Consider the following 19357-nt stretch of genomic DNA (forward strand, 5'->3'; position numbering starts at 1 on the left):
CCTCAGCCTAGCACTCAATTTGATATTTAGTTCATGAAATTTTACTAAAGTTGAACTAAATGATCTTAATTCATTCTCATAACCCTTTGGAGACTTGAACATTATTACTTTTTTCTTATTGATAAACACAAGACGCAAAGATTGAGTAATCTGCAGTCACACAACTAAATGGCAGAAGTAGGCCTGTAATCCAGGGCTCCTGATTCTAACCTATGGATTTACTGAGATTGTCTTCCATCCCCTCCAGAGAGGTGCACCTGGGCCTTGTCTTCCTCAGGTTATCAACTGAGTAGTTTAAATGGATTTAAAGTTAGCTAAGGTCAACCTCCGCTAGGCGCATGCGTTCCTTCCTTTTCCCACGGGGTAAGAGACACCACCTCGCTTCCTTCCGCTTTGCGTTTCTTTTGGCCCCAGCGACTGGCCGTCGCTCGGGAGGAGGCGTTCACTAGATGAAGTGATGGCGACTGGGACGCCAGATTCTCAGGCGCGATTCGGCCAGTCTGTGAAGGGGCTCCTCACAGAGAAGGTGAACACCTGTGGTACGGACGTCATCGCGCTCACTAAGCAGGTGCTGAAGGGCTCCCGGAGCTCCGAGGTGAGCTGAGAGTGGACTTTCCGGCCCGATACCCCGGGGGCCCTGAGTCTTCCATAGCTGTGGGAAGAGGCGGGGGGGGGGGGGGGGGTGGGAAATCGCGTTTCCTCCTGGGAATTGTAGGCTGTGAACTGCTCTGCCGAGGAGTAGAGCTCGTTCGCGAAGGGCGCGTGTTGCATTCTGGGGTGTGTAGTCTCAGTGGGATTAGCGTTGTAGGGAGGGAAAGAAATGGGCCGGTGGGAATCCGCTGTAAAGTGGAGATTGCCACAGGGCAGCGAAAAAGGTAGTGGTCCCAGCCAGTTCCTAATTTGTTTCATGGGGTTGTTTCTAGGGAAGGAAGATCTTTCTCTTTCTGCCTGCCAAATTCAGCATGGTTTTGCCCTCAACATCTCACATTCTTTCCACACTTTTGTGCATCGTCTATGGATTTGTTCTTTTCTGATTTGTCTTTCTGGCCATATTCTTGATTTTCTGTCTCTTAGATTAGCTTTCTCCTTTGCCCCGATTTCCCCTTCATCCTCTAGCTGTTTCCATGAATGGAGTCATATGATGACTTTTCACACCAGAAAGTTTTATGTATGTTCACTTTGTATCCAAAAAAAAAAAAAAAAAAAAAAAAAAAAAGACCTATTTATTGTACTCTTAGATATTCACCCATGAGAAATGAAAATATATGTCCACACAAAGACTTGTACATGTGCATAGTACCATTATACGTGATAGCTCCAAACTGGAAACAACCCAAATGTCCATTGATAAGTAAATGGACAAACAAAATGGTTCTGATGGCTCAGCCATTCCACTCCTAGGTTTTTATCCAAGAGAAATGATTACATGTTTCTCATTTTGTTACGCACATAACATCTTATCTAAGTTCCTGTTTTGGTTTCTTTAAACTGGAACAACATCTTGAATACATCTGTGAAACAATCTGAGTACAAAGTCTTTAGATATTTGTGAATTTCTTCTATAGACCTTTACCATTGTCTTGCTCATAATTAACTCAATAGCAGTGTCTTAACTGCTCATCTTCAAGTATTGCTTATTTTCAACTTAGTTTTCATAATAATAGTAACTCTGTCTCTTTTAACTCCTATTTCATCAGTTTCTATATTGTTTTATTAAGTTATGTAATTGTAGTAACAAGCGTAATATGGCCAGAAGCTTTTGGACTTGCATATGAATATTCATAGCAGCTTTATTCGTATTAGTTTAGGGTCCAGTAGAACTGTCTTTACAGAATTACCTTTCATTTTATGTCCTTAGCTTTGATTGATAGAGACTACAAGAAACAACTGTATGAAGAAGCATTTACTAGAATACTATTATTGAAGTCACTGATTTGGTGATCCCGAGTATGTTTTGTGTGAAGTTACACGTTATATACTCATTTTAGGATTCAGTATCAGAGGAAAGTCTACATACACACACACACACACACACACACACAATTAGGTATAAATTGCCTTGAATCTTTTTGGAGGAGAAACAAGGTATAAATATATAAGTTTAAAAAATAGTGTTCATAGTTTTTTTTTTTAATGTTTATTTTTGAGAGAGAGAGTGTGAGTGGGGGAGGGGCAGAGAGAGGGAGACAAAGAATCTGAAGCAGGCTCCAGGCTTGAGCTGTCAGCACAGAGCCTGACGCGGGACTCGAACCCACCAACTGTGACATCATGACCTGAGCTGAAGTTGGACGCTTAACTGACTGAGCCACCCAGGCGTCCCAATCGTGTTCATAGCTAGCCACCAGTATGTATTTGATGGCTTGAGCAAATGGCCAAGAAAGAATTCTTGAGATGTCTTTGGTGCAAAAAAAAAGTGATTTTATTAAAGCACGGGGTTAAAGCACGGGGACAGGATGCGTGGGCAGAAAGAGCTGCACTGGGGTTGTGAGGAGATGACTGATAATATACTTTTAAGTTAGTGGGGGTTGGGGATAGCATAAGTCTCCAAGGAATTTGAAAGCAAGGCTTTCAGGACCTTGAGGGGACAGCTGCTGTTAAGATAAGGTTACTTTTAGTCTTTAATAAAACAAAAACATTAAGCAAGTAAGGTAGCCATGAGTTCTTTGAGCAAGGTCATGCTCTGCATGTTTCAGGTGTCTTATCAGTGGGCTGCAAGCTGAAAGGAGATTTAATTTATGTTACTTTTCTCTTGGCTTGCCAACCACCAGTATGTATTGGACATCCATATTCATCATAATAAACTTAACCATGTGCTGGACATTGCTGTGTTTTATGTAGCTTAATTCATTAAATCTTTATTTACATAGAGGAGGTACTTTTCTTACATAGAGGATACAAAGAGGAATTTAATTTGACCAAGGTTACAGAGTAGCTAGGAAGGGGCAGAACTAGGCTGAAACCTAGGCAGACTGGTTCTAGGCACCACTTCTTGGGCACCACTTCTCATGTGGTAGGAGGTGGTTAAGTGGCCAAAAAGCCATGGTGTCACCATTGACTACCCTAATGTCACTTGCTCCTTTCTGTTCCTCCTTGTGTGTTTTTCACATGAGATTCTTCCATAGTAGATTTAGAGTGGGTGCTTAGTGAGTGGTGGTGTGAATTGAATTAAACTGAAATCAGTCCCTCTTTCTGTGAGGATTGACTCATCATCTGTCAATTCTCTGACTTTTGCCTTTTATTGGATCTCTTACATGGTACTTATCACATACCATATTGACTTTTCATATAGTTACTTACGTATTTTTGCCATTTCCTTTACTAGACTATAGATAATTTGGAGTATCTTATTGATTTTCTTTTTTTGTCTTTGTTTTTTTTTTTTTTTTGTAGTATATATCAGTACTGTACTTTATTCCTTTTTAAGACTGAATAATATTGCATTGTATGTATATACCACATTTTGTTTATCCATTCATTTGGTGATGGAGATTTGTGTTATGTCTACCTTTTGACTTTGTGACTATGCTTCAGTAGACATGTGCATATAAATACCTATTTGAGACCCTGCTTCCAATTATTCAGGGTATTTACCTAGAATTATAATTGCTGGATCATATTCACATGGTAATTTTATGTTTAACTTTTTGAGGAACCACCATGCTGTTCAGCACAGTGTACCATTTTTATCTATCTGTTTATTTTTAGAGAAAGAGAGATAGCACGAGCAGGGGAGAGGAGGGGCAGAGGGAGAGAGAGAGAGAGAGAGAAAGAGAGAGAGAATCTTAAGCAGGCTCCATGCTCAGTGTGGAGCTTGACGTGGGGCTCCATCCCATCACCCTGGGATCGAGGGTTAGAGGCTCAACTGACTGAGCCACCAGGCACCCCTCATTTTTTATCATAGCCATCCTGATGGGTATAAAGTGGTGTTGATTTGCATTTCCCCAGACTAGTGATGTTGAGCATGGTTCTTGTTCTTATTGGCCGTTTGTATGTCTTCTTTGGAGAAATGTCTATGAAGGTCCATTGTCCATTTCAACATTGGATTTTTTATTTGAGCTGTAGGAGTTCTTCATGTATTCTGAATGTTAATCCCTTATCAGATATTATTTGCATATGTTTTCTCCTATTCTGTGAGTTTCCTTTTCATTTTCTTGATAGTGTCTTGAGCTCAGTGAACTGAATCTCCTAGAGAAACAATGTCTTAAGTGTTTACAGTTTATTTTCACAGAACAACCTCTGCCTCTGATTTTTTGGGGTCTAGTGGCAATTGTCTTCTCCAGGAGGGTACTCCTTTCTGTTCCTTAGACTTTCTTCTCCATCTCTTTGATTTGATATCATGTGGCCCAAATTGTTTCAAAACCACAGGGCACCTCCTTGGGGTCAGTCCTGAGGGAAAGGAAGCTCTTAGTCTCATTGTAGATATGCAGCCTGATTTTCAGTTTCAATCCTTCTTGGCCCTTAGGGCATTGCTTCTCTTTTCAACAGTCTCCATGTGGCTGTTTTGTTTGATTCGCTGACAATTTCCACGTGTAAAGCTCTCCTTCCACAGCATTCATGTAATCAATATTTATTGTCTGCTATGTGCCAGGAACTATTCTAGGCGTAAGGGAGAGAGTGGTACACAAAAGGAGCAGACCCTGTACTTAGGAAGCTTACATTTTAGTGAAGAGACAGATAAACAAATGAACCAAAAAATCAGGTGGTGGTAAATATTACGAAGGAAAACTAAACTGGGAGTAGAGGGTGATGAAAGGGTTTTCCTTAAATCGGGTGATCAGGGAAGGGCTCTCTGAGGAGGGGACATTTGAGCAGACACTGGAATGAAGTCAGGGAGCAAGCCACGTGGACGGCTGGAGGCAGAGCGTTCCAAGTAGAATAAGTGGCAAATGCAAAGGTCTTGAGATGGGAATGTGTGCAGGGTGTGCAAGGAGGCCAGTGTGGCCGGAGCACCAAGTGGGGAAGAACGTGCCAGCCTGTGCCCTCAGCACAATGAATGCATATGACTCTGACGCTCCTTCTGTGTGTGCCTGCATGTGTCCTCCAGTCCAGTTGTGTGCTGAGTAAAGGGTCCGGTGTATTTATCCTAAACCTGTGTAAGGTGTATGCCTACTATTGTAACCACATTATTTAATGCAATAATATGGAAAATGATTAACTAGAATGAAAAAAAAAGAGGGATGGTATTGCTATGAAAACTAAGCTGAAAAATCTTGTTGAAGACGAGGAGCTAACAAATAACTCAGTAACAATACTTGCTGAAGGTGAATAGCTAAGATTGCTGTTGAGTTACTTATGAACAAAACAATGGTAACAGCCTAGGGGGAAATACTCAAGACGTTGTTCCACTTTAAAGAAGCCCAAACCGGACATCTTCGATGGTGGGTTATGATGTGTTATGTGCGTGGTTGGTTTATGCAAGAAAATGATGCAGAATGCCCGTGGATGCATCTGTCATCAGAGAAGGGGCCTTGGCCCTGCATTGCAACAGCTCCTGCATTCCACAAATCGTGAGTCTCCTCAAGTCTATCTTCTAAGTGATCGCTCCTCCCACCCCCTTTAACTGCCTCTTCCGTGGCTCAGGCTGCTTTCCTTGCTTGCCTAGACTATGGCAGCGTTCTTCCAACCAGTCTCTCTGCCTTCAGTCCCCACTCCACTCCATCCTGCTAGCAACACTTCAAACACAGTAAATCCGATGAGGCTGGACCTTTAGTCTCAGCTTAGAAGTCACTTCTTTTAGGAAGTCCTCCCTGAACTTCTGCCCCTGTAATGGGTCAGACACCCCACCCCCCCATGCTCTCAGGTCATCTGGTGTTTCCCCATAAGCAGTTACCACAAGGTATTGTAGTGCCTGTGTCTTCTTTGTAACACCACATTGTGAGCCCTGTGAGGACAGGGGCTGTGTCTCTCCCTGGTGGATCTGAGCACTTAATAAACATGCGGTGACTGAGTGAATGAATGAGGAAGATTCTGTTCGAACCTTGTCTTTCTGCCATCAGTTTGTCAGTCACTGTCTCCCATCTGTAGGACTTTGGAATTTGCCACTTAAAAGTGGTCATAGGGAGGGAACAGGCACTCTGATGCATTGTAGATGGGGATGCAAAACGGTATAACCCTAATGGAGGGGAATTTGGCAGTGTGTAGCAAAACTAAAACCCTCTGTTCCAGCAATCACAGTCATGATTCTGTGAGTCTGTCCCAAAGATACTATAGCAAAAAGACACCAAGATATATAAGATATTTTTTGTAACGCTGCTTATAATAGCAAAGACTGGAAATAGCTCCAAAGTCTACCCCAGACGACTAGTTGAATAATCTTACAGTGACATTTCTGTATTTCTTTCTTTATTTACTCACTCACTCACTGACATTTTAGAGAGCACACGAGCAGGGGAGAGGGGCAGGGGGGGGAGAGGGAGAGAATCTCAAACAGGCTCCACGCTCAGTGCAGAGACTGACACTGGACTTGGTCCCATGATGCTGGGATCGTGACCTGAGCCGAGATCAAGAGTTAGATGCTCAACTGACTGAGCCACCCAGGCTCCCGGCTTACAGGGACATCTGCGGAGTGGAGTACTCTGCAGCCGTAGAAGAACAATGTGCAGATGCGGTATATGTTGCTGCAGATCTGTCTCAACCTACATTTTCAAGTGAAAATAGCAGGGCAGAGAAGAGTGCATGTAGAAGGTTACATTCTAAGTAAGGAGAGGAGATTATATACATATGTCCACTTTTAAAAAGAAACAATGGGAAGATAAACCCAAAACTAAAACACACACACACACACACACACACACACATTTTTAAAAAATTGAGTAGGCTCCTTGCCCAGCATGGAACTTGAACTCACAACCCTGAGATCAAGAGTCACATGTTCCACCAACTGAGCCAGCCAGGTGTCCCTAAAAAAAATATTGATGCGTAGGGGAGAGAGAATGGAGAGGGGAAGGGACAGGGATGGAAGGTCTTACTTTACTGCTTTGACTTTAGAAGCACATAAAGGTTTATTAATTTTAAAACAAAAATGGAGATAAATAACAGTTGCTGTGGGGGAAATTATCTGGGAGCTGTAGCAGGGCTGGTGCTCCTGGTGAATTTGAGGTCATTGGTCCACTTTTCATCAGAATCTCTCTGACCCAAGGGAACAGGGACAGTGGGTAGGACACATAGTAGTAGCTCTTCTTATGTGGTTGGACTTAATGTCTTCCAGGAACAGGGTGCGACAATAGGCCAGAAAGTTCTGTCGATCTCCTCTTGGCTCTCAGTGCCCACTGAGTCACATCTTTGTAGCCACAGGCCACCCACCCAAATCAGAGCTCAGCTTTTGTGCTGTCAGGGCCCAGCTATCAGCTATGGGAACTCATCAAAATCTGCATCCACATTTATTTCCTTCCTTCCTTCCTTCCTTCCTTCCTTCCTTCCTTCCTTCCTCCCTCCCTCCCTCCTTCCCTTCCCTTCCCTTCCCTTCCCTTCCCTTCCCTTCCCTTCCCTTCCCTTCCCTTCCCTTCCCTTCTTCCCTTCCCTTCCCCTCCCCTTCCCCTTCCTTTCTTCCCCTACCCTTCTTCTTCCTCCCTCCTTCCTTCCCTTCCTTCCTTCCTTCCTTCCTTCCTTCCTTCCTTCCTTCCGCTTTCTCTCTCTCCCTTCTAATTGAAATGTAGTTGACATACAATGTTACATTAGTTTCAAGTTTACAACACAGTGATTTGCAACTATGCCTATAGTTGTGCCCACCGTAAGTGTAGTTACATTTCTCCTTGTCTCTGCCTGGCCTGTCAGCCATCCTTCGTGGGATGCTTTCCCGTTTCAGCCCTGAGCTTCTTGTAAGGCCTTTTTTGTTCTGTGTCTCTCATTGCATTTCTAAACAGCTGTATTCTTACTATCCTTTTTAGCTCTACCCTAGTTGCTGCCCCCTCACTCCACCCCACATCTCAGATTTGTCTTTAAGAAACCAAAAGGTTAAGTTCTCACTGGGCCCGTGGAGCCAAAGTTTTCTTTGCAGATTTCTTTCGGCACTTGGCTAAGAAGGTACGTGAGGAGCTCTGCAGTTCTGGAGCTCTTGATCTCAGAGGTGGAAAAGAGGTGGAGCCCATGCCACAATGGCCAGAGTGACCGTGAAGTTGGATTTTCAACGCGAACAAATGGAAAATTATCCTCTGTTACATTTGGAGTTTTTGTAATTGTGGGGGGCGAGGAGGGGAGGAGAGAGGGCGGCGGTGTAACAGCTGCAGAAAGAAGATGACAGGAAGTTCGGAGATTTTGATTACCACTTTATTTTTGTCTTCCAGCTGCTAGGTCAGGCAGCTCGAAACATGGTACTACAGGAAGATGCCATCTTGCACTCAGAAGATGTAAGAAACACTTCCTTTTATGATTTGGGTTTGATATACATAATTTGTGTGGCTACAGGAAATGGAATGTATATATTTCTCTTTTTTGTGTGTGTTGTTGTTTTTTAATGCAGAGTTTAAGGAAAATGGCAATAATAACAACACATCTCCAATACCAGTGAGTATGCCCTCTCCAGTGACTACTTGCTACAAAATCATTATCCTCAGGCTGCCCCCTGTGGCCTTTGTTCTTCAGCACATTTTCCTGTGAAGGCAGGAGTAAAAGTGGGGTTAGTCAAGGATGAGCTCCTTCTGGAAAAGATGGCTGAGACTGCAGAAGAGGTTGGGGTGTGGGGTGAGATCAAGAACAGGAACTACATCTGGTGAGCCTCTCTGTATCTCTTTGAGGGCTCCTCAGAGGGAGAGACTGTAAGCCCCCTGAGGGCAGGGCCCACACCAGGACCACGTTAGCACAGTGCCTGGCACCCAATAGGCACCGAGTCGGTATTTGTTGATTCCCTGTGCCCAAGGTCTCTCCTGGGGAGTCTGCTCTTGCACTAGGGGATCAAGTGTAACTCTGACCTGTATCCCATAGTCTCACGTATGACCCAGCCCCGGCTACATATAAATGATCCCGGAGACTTTGAAATATAGAGAACCCCTTCTCTGTTGTAATTTTGGATAAAATTATAGTTAGCTTTTCGTCATATTTAATTTTGCTTTATATTTTATATAGTTGATATTATACTTATGTACCTACTGTACGGTTAAGAGTTCAACCCTTGATATTTAGGCAGCTAAATGTTCGTTCTTGGGGTGTGCGCATATCAGGTGTGTGACCACTAGGTTGCACATTGCGGACTGAACGTGAGCCATGCACGTGCATGGTTTTTGCACCACCTCCCTTGATCTGATAGGGTATCGTTACCTGTTTAGGTTTAGAATCCTTCTTTTTAGCAACCCTGCACTCAGATGTTGAACAGAGCTTCAAGAACACAGTCTTAGGCTAGAATGAACAGAAATCCAGAATGTGACAGAAGCTGGAGATTTATTCTGCCTGTGTATATCTAGCCAGAAGTTGCACTAGTCTTCTGAGATTTTTTATGTTTATTTTCCTCTTTCCTTTTCTGATTTAGGCAAGAAGCTATTCAGAAGAAGTAAGTAACCCCAAAGGTAGGGGATTTGGGAGCAGGGAGCAGCAACTAAAGCAGGCTGCAGGGAATTCTACTTGCGGGCTGAGGATCAGTGTGAAACTCTGGTTGACATATGCCCTTAAATTGACATATGCTCTGGGATAGCTTATTCGGGGTATAAAGAAGACAGTACAGTTGACCTTTGAACAATATAGGTTTGAATTACACAGTTCCACTTACACACAGATTTTTTTTATAAATACAACATAGTATTGTAAATGTATTTTCTCTTATGATTTTCTTTTTTTTTTAAATATTATTTTTATTTTGTGTGTGAGAGAGAGAGAGCAAGTGTGCCAGCGGGGGGAAGTGCAGAGGGAGAGGGAGGGAGAGAATCTTAAGCAGGCTCTCCATGAACACAGAGCCTGACTCAGGGCTCGATCTCTGTCATGAGATCATGACCTGAGCTGAAACCAAGAGTCAGATGCTTAACCGACTGAGCCACCCAGGTGCCCTGTCTTCCTTATGATTTCCTTCCATTCCTTCCTTCCTTCCTTCCTTCCTTCCTTCCTTCCTTCCTTCCTTCCTTCCTTTTTCTCTTTCTTTCTTTCTTTCTTTCTTTCTTTCTTTCTTTCTTCCTTTCTTTCTTATTCTTCCTTCCTCTTCCTTCCGTCCTTTTCATTCATTCATTCATTCATTCATTCATTTATTTTTGAGGGAGAGGCAGAGAGAGAGAAAAGAGAGAGTCCCAAGCAGGCTCTGCACTGTCAGCTCAGAACTCACGAGATGTGAGATCATGACCTGAGCTGAAATCAAGAGTCGGATGCTTAACTAACTGAGCCACCTACACATCCCCTTATGATTGTCTTAATAACATTTTTTCTCTAGCTTACTTTATTATAACAGTGTAGTATATAATACATATACAACATATGTGTTAATTGACTGTTTCTGTTACCAGTATGGCTTCTGGTCCACAATAGGCTATTAGTAGTTAAGTTTTGGGGGAGTCGGGTTATATACTGATTTTGACTGTGCAGGATATCAGCGCCTGTATATCCCCTATGTTGTTCAAGGGTCGACTGTATATTTCAAAGGTATACAGTAGGTCAATTCACTGCTAGTAAAGGCTTTCTAAAAATTACAACGTGTAGAAGCCACCATTAATGAATAGAAAACCTTCTACATTGATAATATTCATTAAGTAAATTAAATGTGCTGAAGTCAGTAAACAGTCTTGTTTTTTTGAGTGGATTAAATCTGTCCCTTATAACATCGGTTATCTCTAACTGGTTTTACAAACCCTTTTTTTTTTCTTTTCTTTTCTTTTTTTTTTTTTTTTTTTTTTACAAACCTTTTTTTCATAGTTTAAATTTCTGGGACCCTAGAGGACCAATATAAATTTTGATTTAGCTTCGGGAGTACTTCTGTGTTAAAGTACAAACTGAAAAAGAGAGGTCTTTATTGCTCATTCCAGATAAACCTTTTTTCTCTTTTCTAATTTCTAGTGTTGAGCAGTCTTCTGATCTACAGGACCAGCTGAATCATCTGCTGAAATAGTGCAGCTTGTAAGAGGGCAAAAGCACTTCTGTGCCGACACTGAGAAGGAAATCTTTTACTTAACCGCTGTGCTATGGGTTTGACTTTCCATTTTCTTCTCCAAAAGTTAAGTTAGAACAGATTTGTGATGGTGTATAATTCCTCCTGAAAGAAGCTAGGTGGTTGAATTTTGGAAGTACTTCTTGAAGCAGAGTAACCCATGGTCTTATTGAATTTTTTAATTGCTCTGTTCAGTTTGATGTTAAAGTAAAATTAAAAGAGGTCTTAGTTTTTCCCCTAGAACTTTTATATGTCAAAAGCCACATCAACTAAATATGATCCTTAAGCAAATACTGAATAATGTTTTAAATTCAGAATTAGGGATTCTATTGTGAAAACATAGGACTAATTAATATTCTTTTTTAAAGACTTTTTTTCTTTTAATCATACATTCAGAAATGGTAATAGGTAATACCTGTTCTTTCCCTTCCCTTCCCTTCCCTTCCCTTCCCTTCCCTTCCCTTCCCTTCCCTTCCCTTCCCTTCCCACCCCACTCAGAGGAAATACTTATTTTATTCATTGTAGCAAATTCCTGAATGAAAGGTAGGCAAATGGTATCATATCTGGCCAGCTGCAGTCTCCTCCCTTGACTTGTATTCCTTAGAATTTCTTTGTTATTACTTTTGATTAATTGGCCTTGGGTTCATTTAAAAATTTTGCTAGTCATCAGCAAATTCACTTGTAGAACATTACTGCCAAATGCAAAGGCAGTTGAATTACTGGGAATGATTGCAGCATAGGGTTGTGCCATGGTGAAAACCTTATGTTTTCAGATACTTACCCATGTTTATTTAACTCATCTTACTAAAAGGTATTGCCTTTGAATGTCTTTGCTTTGTTTGAATTTTAAATGGGACTCTATCATGTTCTAGTTAGTTCTTCACTAAGGAATTGGGAGAAAGCTGACAGGAAACTGGTGTCTTCACTGAAAGAAAAAAAAAGCAAATAAGAGTCCAATTTAATTCATATTGTATATCGAGCCAGCTAATCATATTGGATTGTATTTATTTCTCATTTTACCTATACACATTAATTTAAAGTAAAAGAAAAAAACTAGATATGAAGGAATTCAGTTATGCTATTCATTCAGTAAACACTCATTACAATTATTAAATGTAAATGGGCTCAGTTCACCTTCAAAAAGAAGGGTCACAAATTTCCAGCAAATGTCATGTTAAGAGTAAAACATTTGAGGGGTGCCTGGGTGGCTCAGTTGGCTGAGCATCTGACTCTTGATTTTGGCCCAGGTTTAATCTCATGGTTCATGGAATAGAGCCAACACTGCGAGCCTGCTTGGAATTATCTGTCTCCCTCTCTCTCTGTCCCTGCCCTGTTCCCTCTCTCTTCCTCAAAAATAAATACATTTAAAAAAAAGAGTAAGACATTTGAAGCATTATTGGAGGATGTTACCAACACTGTTTCTATTCAACATTTTGCTGGAGGCCGTATCTAGTGCAGAAATTAAAAATAAATATGGGGCACCTGGGTGGCTCAGTTGGTTAAGCGTCAGACTTCGGCTCAGGCCATGATCTTGCGGTGAGTTTGAGCCCCGTGTCGGGCTCTGTGCTGACAGCTCAGAGCCTGGAGCCTGCTTCGGATTCTGTGTCTTCCTTCCTCTGTCCCTTGCCTGCTCACACACTGTCTCTGTCTCAAAAATAAACATTAAAAATTTATTTTATTTTATTTTATTTTATTAATTAATTTATTTTTCAATATATGAAATTTATTGTCAAATTGGTTTCCATACAACCAGTGCTCATCCCAAAAGGTGCCCTCCTCAATACCCATCACCCACCCTCGCCTCCCTCCCACCTCCCATCAACCCTCAGTTTGTTCTCAGTTTTTAAGAGTCTCTTATGCTTTGGCTCTCTCCCACTCTAACCTCTTTTTTTTTTTTTCCTTCCTCTCCCCCATGGGTTTCTGTTAAGTTTCTCAGGATCCACATAAGAATGAAACCATATGGTATCTGTCTTTCTCTGTATGGCTTATTTCACTTAGCATCACACTCTCCAGTTCCATCCACGTTGCTGCAAAGGGCCAGATTTCATTCTTTCTCATTGCCACGTAGTACTCCATTGTGTATATAAACCACAATTTCTTTATCCATTCATCAGTTGATGGACATTTAGGCTCTTTCCATCATTTGGCTATTGTTGAGAGTGCTGCTATAAACATTGGGGTACAAGTGCCCCTATGCATCAGTACTCCTGTATCCCTTGGGTAAAATCCTATATTTTTTTTATTTTTTAAGGTTTATTCATTTTTCAGAGACAGAGAGACAGAACGTGAGTGGGGGGAGGGACAGAGAGAGAGGGAGACACAGAATCCGAAACAGGCTCCAGGCACTGAGCTGTCAGCAGAGTCCGACCTGGCGCCCGAACTCACGGACGGCGAGATCATGACCTGAGCTGAAGTCAGATGCTTGACCGACTGAGCCACCCAGGCGCCCCCCACCCCCCGCCAAAATTTTTTTAAATCTCGGGTATAGAGAATATGTTGGAGGATAATATTTTTTAAATAGTGAAAACTCAAATTCTATGCAAGAAAATTTATGTGACGATACCTAAGCTGTGCTGTAAAGTAAAAAAATCATGCTTTATAGCTCTATTTTAGGGATAAGGGTGGAAATTTTTTTTTTTTAAGAGGTTTGTGGTTAGAACTTAGGAAATCAAAATAGAATAAGAAAACCAAGCATGCATGATAAAAAATTTGAGAAATATATGTCATTAATTGATGCTTATAGATTAAATTGGTAAAGTATCAGGGCACCTGGCTGGCTCAGTGACTGGAGCATGCGACTCTTGATCTCGGGGTTGTAAGGTTGAGCCTTGGGTGTGGAGACTACTTAAAAATAAAATCTTAAAAAAAATTAAATTGGTAAAGTATCAGCTCAATCATAAAAGTACAAATTAGTAAATTTTTTATTGGATGGGAGGTACGTAGAATACATCAATTAGATTGTAAACGCATGATTTATCAGCTTGATGCTAAAAATTTGAGTACTAGTATCAAAATGTCTGGTTCCTTATAAAGCTGTAATATTACAAATATTATGTCCGGGGGCACCTGGCTGGGTCAGTTGGCAGAGCATGCGACTCTTGATCTTGGGGTTGTGAGTCTGAGCCCCACACTGGGACCAGAGCTTACTTAAAACATTTTTAAAAAGAAAAAAAAGTCATTTGCTAGTGATAGCTTTCCTGAGACTTTTCCAAACTATCAAAGAACTTCCATATACTGCCAAAGTATAGAAAATGATAGTAAGATACTCAGTTCATTGGCTGAAGTAAATATGACTTTCATTTTTATGTTAATTTATTTTTAAAGGTTTTATTTTTAAGTAGTCTCTACACCCAGCGTAAGGTTCCAACCTACAATCCTGAGATCAAGAGTCACATGCTCTATCAACTGAGGCAGCCAGGTGCCACTATGACTTTCAATTTTAAAAATTTAAGTAAAATAGGGGTGCCTGGGTGGCTCAGTCGGTTGAGCGTCCGACTTCGGCTCAGGTCATGATCTCTTGGTTTGTGAGTTTGAGCCCCGCGTCGGGCTCTGTGCTGACAGCTCAGAGCCTGGAGCCTGCTTCGGATTCTGTGTCTCCCTCTCTCTCTGCCCCTAACCCACTTGCATTCTGTCTCTGCCTCTCTCAAAAATAAATAAACATTAAGAAATTAAAAAAAAAATAAAGTAAAATAAGAAAATTTGGGAGATTCTTATTTATGAACATTGATGCAAAAATCCTAATAATATCTCAGAAAAATTGAACAGAGAAATATTTTTGAAGAATTGCTAAGATAATTCCAGAATTATGAAGTTGATGTAACAGCTGCAAAACACATTACGTTAATAAGAAACATTAAATCGTATATCACTGTAATATACACCAAAAGGCATTGGAAAAAATTAACTTCTATTTCTAATTAAAACTATATAAAATTTTTTTTCTCTCCAAAGAGTTCTTTCTAATGAACCAACATGTAATATTTGGTGAAGAAGAATCATAGAACCCCAGAATCTTAGAGCTGTACGGGTCCTCAAAAGTGATTGAATTCAGCCCCAGGTTTTACAAATGAAAAACATGACCGGGGACAGGAAATGATTCACCCAAAGTCACCGAGTTTGGTGATAGGCCTTTTGAGTACTAGTCTAGCTCTATCATCTGCTACTTTCCTTATAAATAGAAACAAGGGTGCTACTTGTCATTTCTAGTATTTAACATAATACAAAGGAAAGCATGTTGGAAGTACTTTACCATTTACCCCTGCAGTTGCATTTCTAGCAAGTAAACATCCAATTTTGGGGAAGCCTTTACTGAGGGATGCTGGCCATTTTGAAAATCTGCCTCTCTGGACCATTCTGTAATTGTCAGACCAGTAACTTCCAAGGTGGGGTATGTGGACGTATGTGCAAGGCCGTCCTTGGAGGCAAGGGAAGAAAATACAAAAATGTCTATGTATGTTTACTTTTTATCTTAAGAAACTTAGCTTTTGCTAATATTTAAAATACGGCTTGAGGGGCGCCTGGGTGGCTCAGTCGGTTAAATGGCCGACTTCGGCTCAGGTCATGATCTCATGGTCCGTGAGTTCGAGCCCCGCTTGGGGCTCTATGCTGACCGCTCAGAGCCTGGAGCCTGTTTCAGATTCTGTGTCTCCCTCTCTCTGACTCTCCCCTGTTCATGCTCTGTCTCTCCCTGTCTCAAAAATAAATAAAAACGTTAAAAAAAAATGAAAAAAAAAATATGGCTTGATATGAGAGGTCTGATTTCATCTCCATAACATACTGATCTACACTAGGCCTGTTACTTAGCAGGGGTGATATTAAAAAACAAAGAAACAGGGGCGCCTGGGTGGCTCAGTCGGTTGAGTGTCCGACTTCGGCTCAGGTCACGATCTCACGGTCTGTGAGTTCGAGCCCCGCGTTGGGCTCTGTGCTGACAGCTCGGAGCCTGGAGCCTGCTTCGGATTCTGTGTCTCCCTCTTTCTTTCCCCCTCCCCTGCTCATGCTCCGTCTCTCTCTGTCTCAAAAATAAATAAAAACATTAAAAAATTAAAAAAAAACAAAACAAAAAACAAAAAAAAAAACAAAACAAAGAAACAAAAAAGAACTGTGGCTGATGCCCTGACCAATCAGAATGAACTAGGGCTGCAAGCACTATGGTCCCAAATCAGTGCTGCACCCTAGATACCTGAGGGGAAATTGGGAATAACCCAATTTAAGTTGATGGCGGTTTGCTTTCTTGTGATTTATCTGTGTGTGGTGAAGTGGATTAAGGTTTATCAGATGATTCTTGTAAATAACCGTAAGTTGAAGATAATACATTAAAGTACCGTGAGTGAACAAGTGGAAAATGGTAAAGCCCTTTCCTCAACTCCCATTAATCTCTCCCTTCAAGATAAAGATAGCATTTTAACAATGAGTGAGAAAGTGACTGCTTTCCCTAAAGGGGCTCATTTTATGGAGACCGTATATTGAAAACTATTATTTGAGTGTTTTTACCATTACATGAGTGCCAAGAAACTGACACCTATAGAGACACTCATTTTTACACACTTAATAGTTGGAAATATTCTAAGCTATAAAAATATTCCAACGAGGATCGTTTTCACGGGTTTAATTTGTTAAAAATGTCAAAATACAACACTTTCCTATTAACATTTAACAACAACTAATTGACACCAGGAAGACTGTTATTAGCAGATGAGATTGAAAAGTGAGTATATCATGGTAAATGTTCAATTTAGATCTCCGTATCTCCTTACTATCCTAATGAATAGAAATGCTTGTTACAACCACAAAAGGAGGTAAGATAGACGAATACCTTGCACAACATGATGGTTGGGGTGCCGAGACCTGCACAGTAGAAAATCTGCATGTAACTTTTGACTCCCCAAAAACTTAACTACTAATAGCCTACTATTGACCAGAAGCCTTATCAATAATGTAAACAATTACCACGTATTTTATATGTTATATGTATTATATACTGTATTTACAATGAAGTAAGCTAGAGAAAAAAGAAGATGTTATTAAGAAAGTTACAAGAGTGTTGCCTGGGTGGCTTAATCAGTTAAATGTCTGACTTCGGCTCAAGTCATGATCTCATGGTTCTTGACTTTGAGCCCTGCATCGGGCTCTCTGCTGTCGGCACAGAGCCTGCTTCGGATCCTTTGTCCGACTCTCTCTCTGCCCCTCCACCTGCTCTCAAAAATAAACATTAAAAAAAAATTGCAAGAGAGAAAATACGTTTACATACTGTACTTACCAAGAAAATCTACATAGAGGTGGACCACGCAGTTCAAACTCATTGTTGTTCAATATAGGGGAGGAAGAAAAAACTTTCTTCAGGATGGAATAACAATACTGGGGAAACACAAGTGCATTGACTAAAAAGGACTAGAGGTTAAAATGCACTTAGAATAAATGTAATACAAAACAGAACTGCTACGTACATGATGATTCCATGGCATTCTGGAAGAGGAGGGAGAAAACAATTGTGGTTGTTTAGGAGCTGGTGGGGAGAGGAGGGGATTTACTACAAAGGGGCACAAAGATATTTTGGGGGTGAGGGGTGCCTGGGTGTCTGTCTCGGTTAAGCATCTGACTCTTGTTTTCAGCTCAGGTCATGATCTCACAGCTCATGAGATCAAGCCCCTCGTCGGGCTCTGCACTGAGAGCATGCAGCCTGCTCGGGATCCTCCCTCTTTGCCGCTCCCACACTTGCATATTCACACACTCTCTCTCTCTCTCTCTCAAAATAAATTTAAGTATTTTAAAAAAGTCTTTTGGGTGTGAGAGTCTTGATTGTCATGTGTATGTCAGAACTCACAGAACTGTATGCTAGAGAAAGTTGAATTTTACTGAATGTAAATTATATCTCAATAAACCTGACTTTCAAAATAGATTGAGAATAATCTGTGTAAAAAATGGGTAGAGTACCTGAACAGACATCTCTCCAAAGAAAACATACAGATGGCCAACAGACACATGAAAAGGTGCTCATCCTGACGCATCATTAGGGAAATGCAAATCAAAACCAAAATGAGGGGCACCTGGGTGGCTCAGTCAGTTAAGCATCTGACTTGGACTCAGGTCATGATCTCGTGGCTTGTGGGTTCAAGCCCCGCATCAGGCTCTGTGCTGACAGCTCAGAGCCTGGAACCTGCTTTGGATTCTGTGTCTCCCTCTCTCTGTCCCTCCCCTGCTCACACCATCTCTATCGCTCAAGAACAAATAAACATTAAAAAATATACACATAAAAAAACCAACACAAGGAGACACTATCTCACACCAGTCAGAATGACTAATATCAAAAGAACAAGAAATGACAAGTGCTGGCAAAGATGTGGAGAGAAGGAAACCCTCATGCAATGTTGATGGGAATGTAAATTGGTGCAGCCACTGTGGAAAATCGTATGGGAGTTCCTCAAAAAATTAAAAATAGAAATACCATGTAATCTAGTAATGCCACTGCTGGGTATTTACCCAAAGGAAATGAAAACTAATTTGAGAAGACGCGTGTACCCCTATGTTTACTGAAGCATTATGTATAATAGCCAAAGTATGGAAGCAATCTAAGGTCCATCAATGAATGGATGAAGAAAAGATAGACACATATGTATATGTGTATATATACATATATACGTGTGTATGTGTATATAATGAAATATGCAACCATAAAACGGATTGAGATCTTGCTATTTGCAACAACATGATGGGGACCCAGGGGTATTATGCCAAGTGAAATAAGTCAGGCAGAGTAAGATAAATACCATATAATCCTTTTATATGGGGGATCTAAAAAAAAAAATGGGCAAAATAGGTGAAGGGGATTAAGAGGTACAAACATTTTACAGCTGTAGAATGAGTAAGCCATGGGGATGAAAAGTACAGGATAGGGCAAACAGTCAATAGTATTTTAATAACTGGTGACAGATGTTGGCTACGCTTGTGGTGAGTAGTGTGTAACTTGGGGAATTGTGGGATCACTAAGTTGTACACTTGAAACTTACATAACACTGTACGTCAACTAGACTTAAGTTAAAAAAAAAAAAAAAGATTGAGAATAGGTGATTTCCATTCCCCACAGGGGCAAAAATCATGTGGGTGTTCATTTAAGTCTGCATAGGAGGTTTACAACACGAAAATCACAGCGGAGCAATAAAGGAAGATACTAGTTAATAGCAATCTCCTCTTTCCGGTTGGAAAGACTAACTGGGCCCAGAAGGGCCAGAACGCGAGGTGAGGTAGGGCGGTCAGCCTGTGCTGGAAGCTGCTGGAAGCGGCGGCAGGTTCCTGCCTCACGGG

General features: G+C 41.1%; 1 protein-coding gene across 2 annotated transcripts; it reads left to right on the top strand.

Moving 5' to 3' along the window:
* The first annotated feature begins 417 nt into the window (after positions 1-417).
* Positions 418-19265, top strand: BORCS7 (BLOC-1 related complex subunit 7). Of its 2 annotated transcripts, XM_019459291.2 has the most exons (5): positions 418-595; positions 8283-8345; positions 8459-8502; positions 9461-9481; positions 10966-14993. In XM_019459291.2, exons 1-5 carry the CDS (start codon positions 458-460, stop codon positions 11015-11017), a joined length of 318 nt encoding a protein of 105 aa, XP_019314836.1. In that variant the 5' UTR covers positions 418-457; the 3' UTR covers positions 11018-14993. The 2 variants fall into 2 exon arrangements, with proteins under 2 accessions (XP_019314836.1, XP_019314834.1); XM_019459289.2 differs by lacking the exons at positions 8459-8502; positions 10966-14993 and adding an exon at positions 17668-19265 and having other exon boundaries at positions 9461-9497.
* The last annotated feature ends 92 nt before the right edge of the window (positions 19266-19357 follow it).

This window comes from Panthera pardus, unplaced genomic scaffold (assembly GCF_024362965.1).
Source record: "Panthera pardus isolate Hobbes unplaced genomic scaffold, ASM2436296v1 HiC_scaffold_22, whole genome shotgun sequence".
NCBI lineage: Eukaryota > Metazoa > Chordata > Mammalia > Carnivora > Felidae > Panthera > Panthera pardus.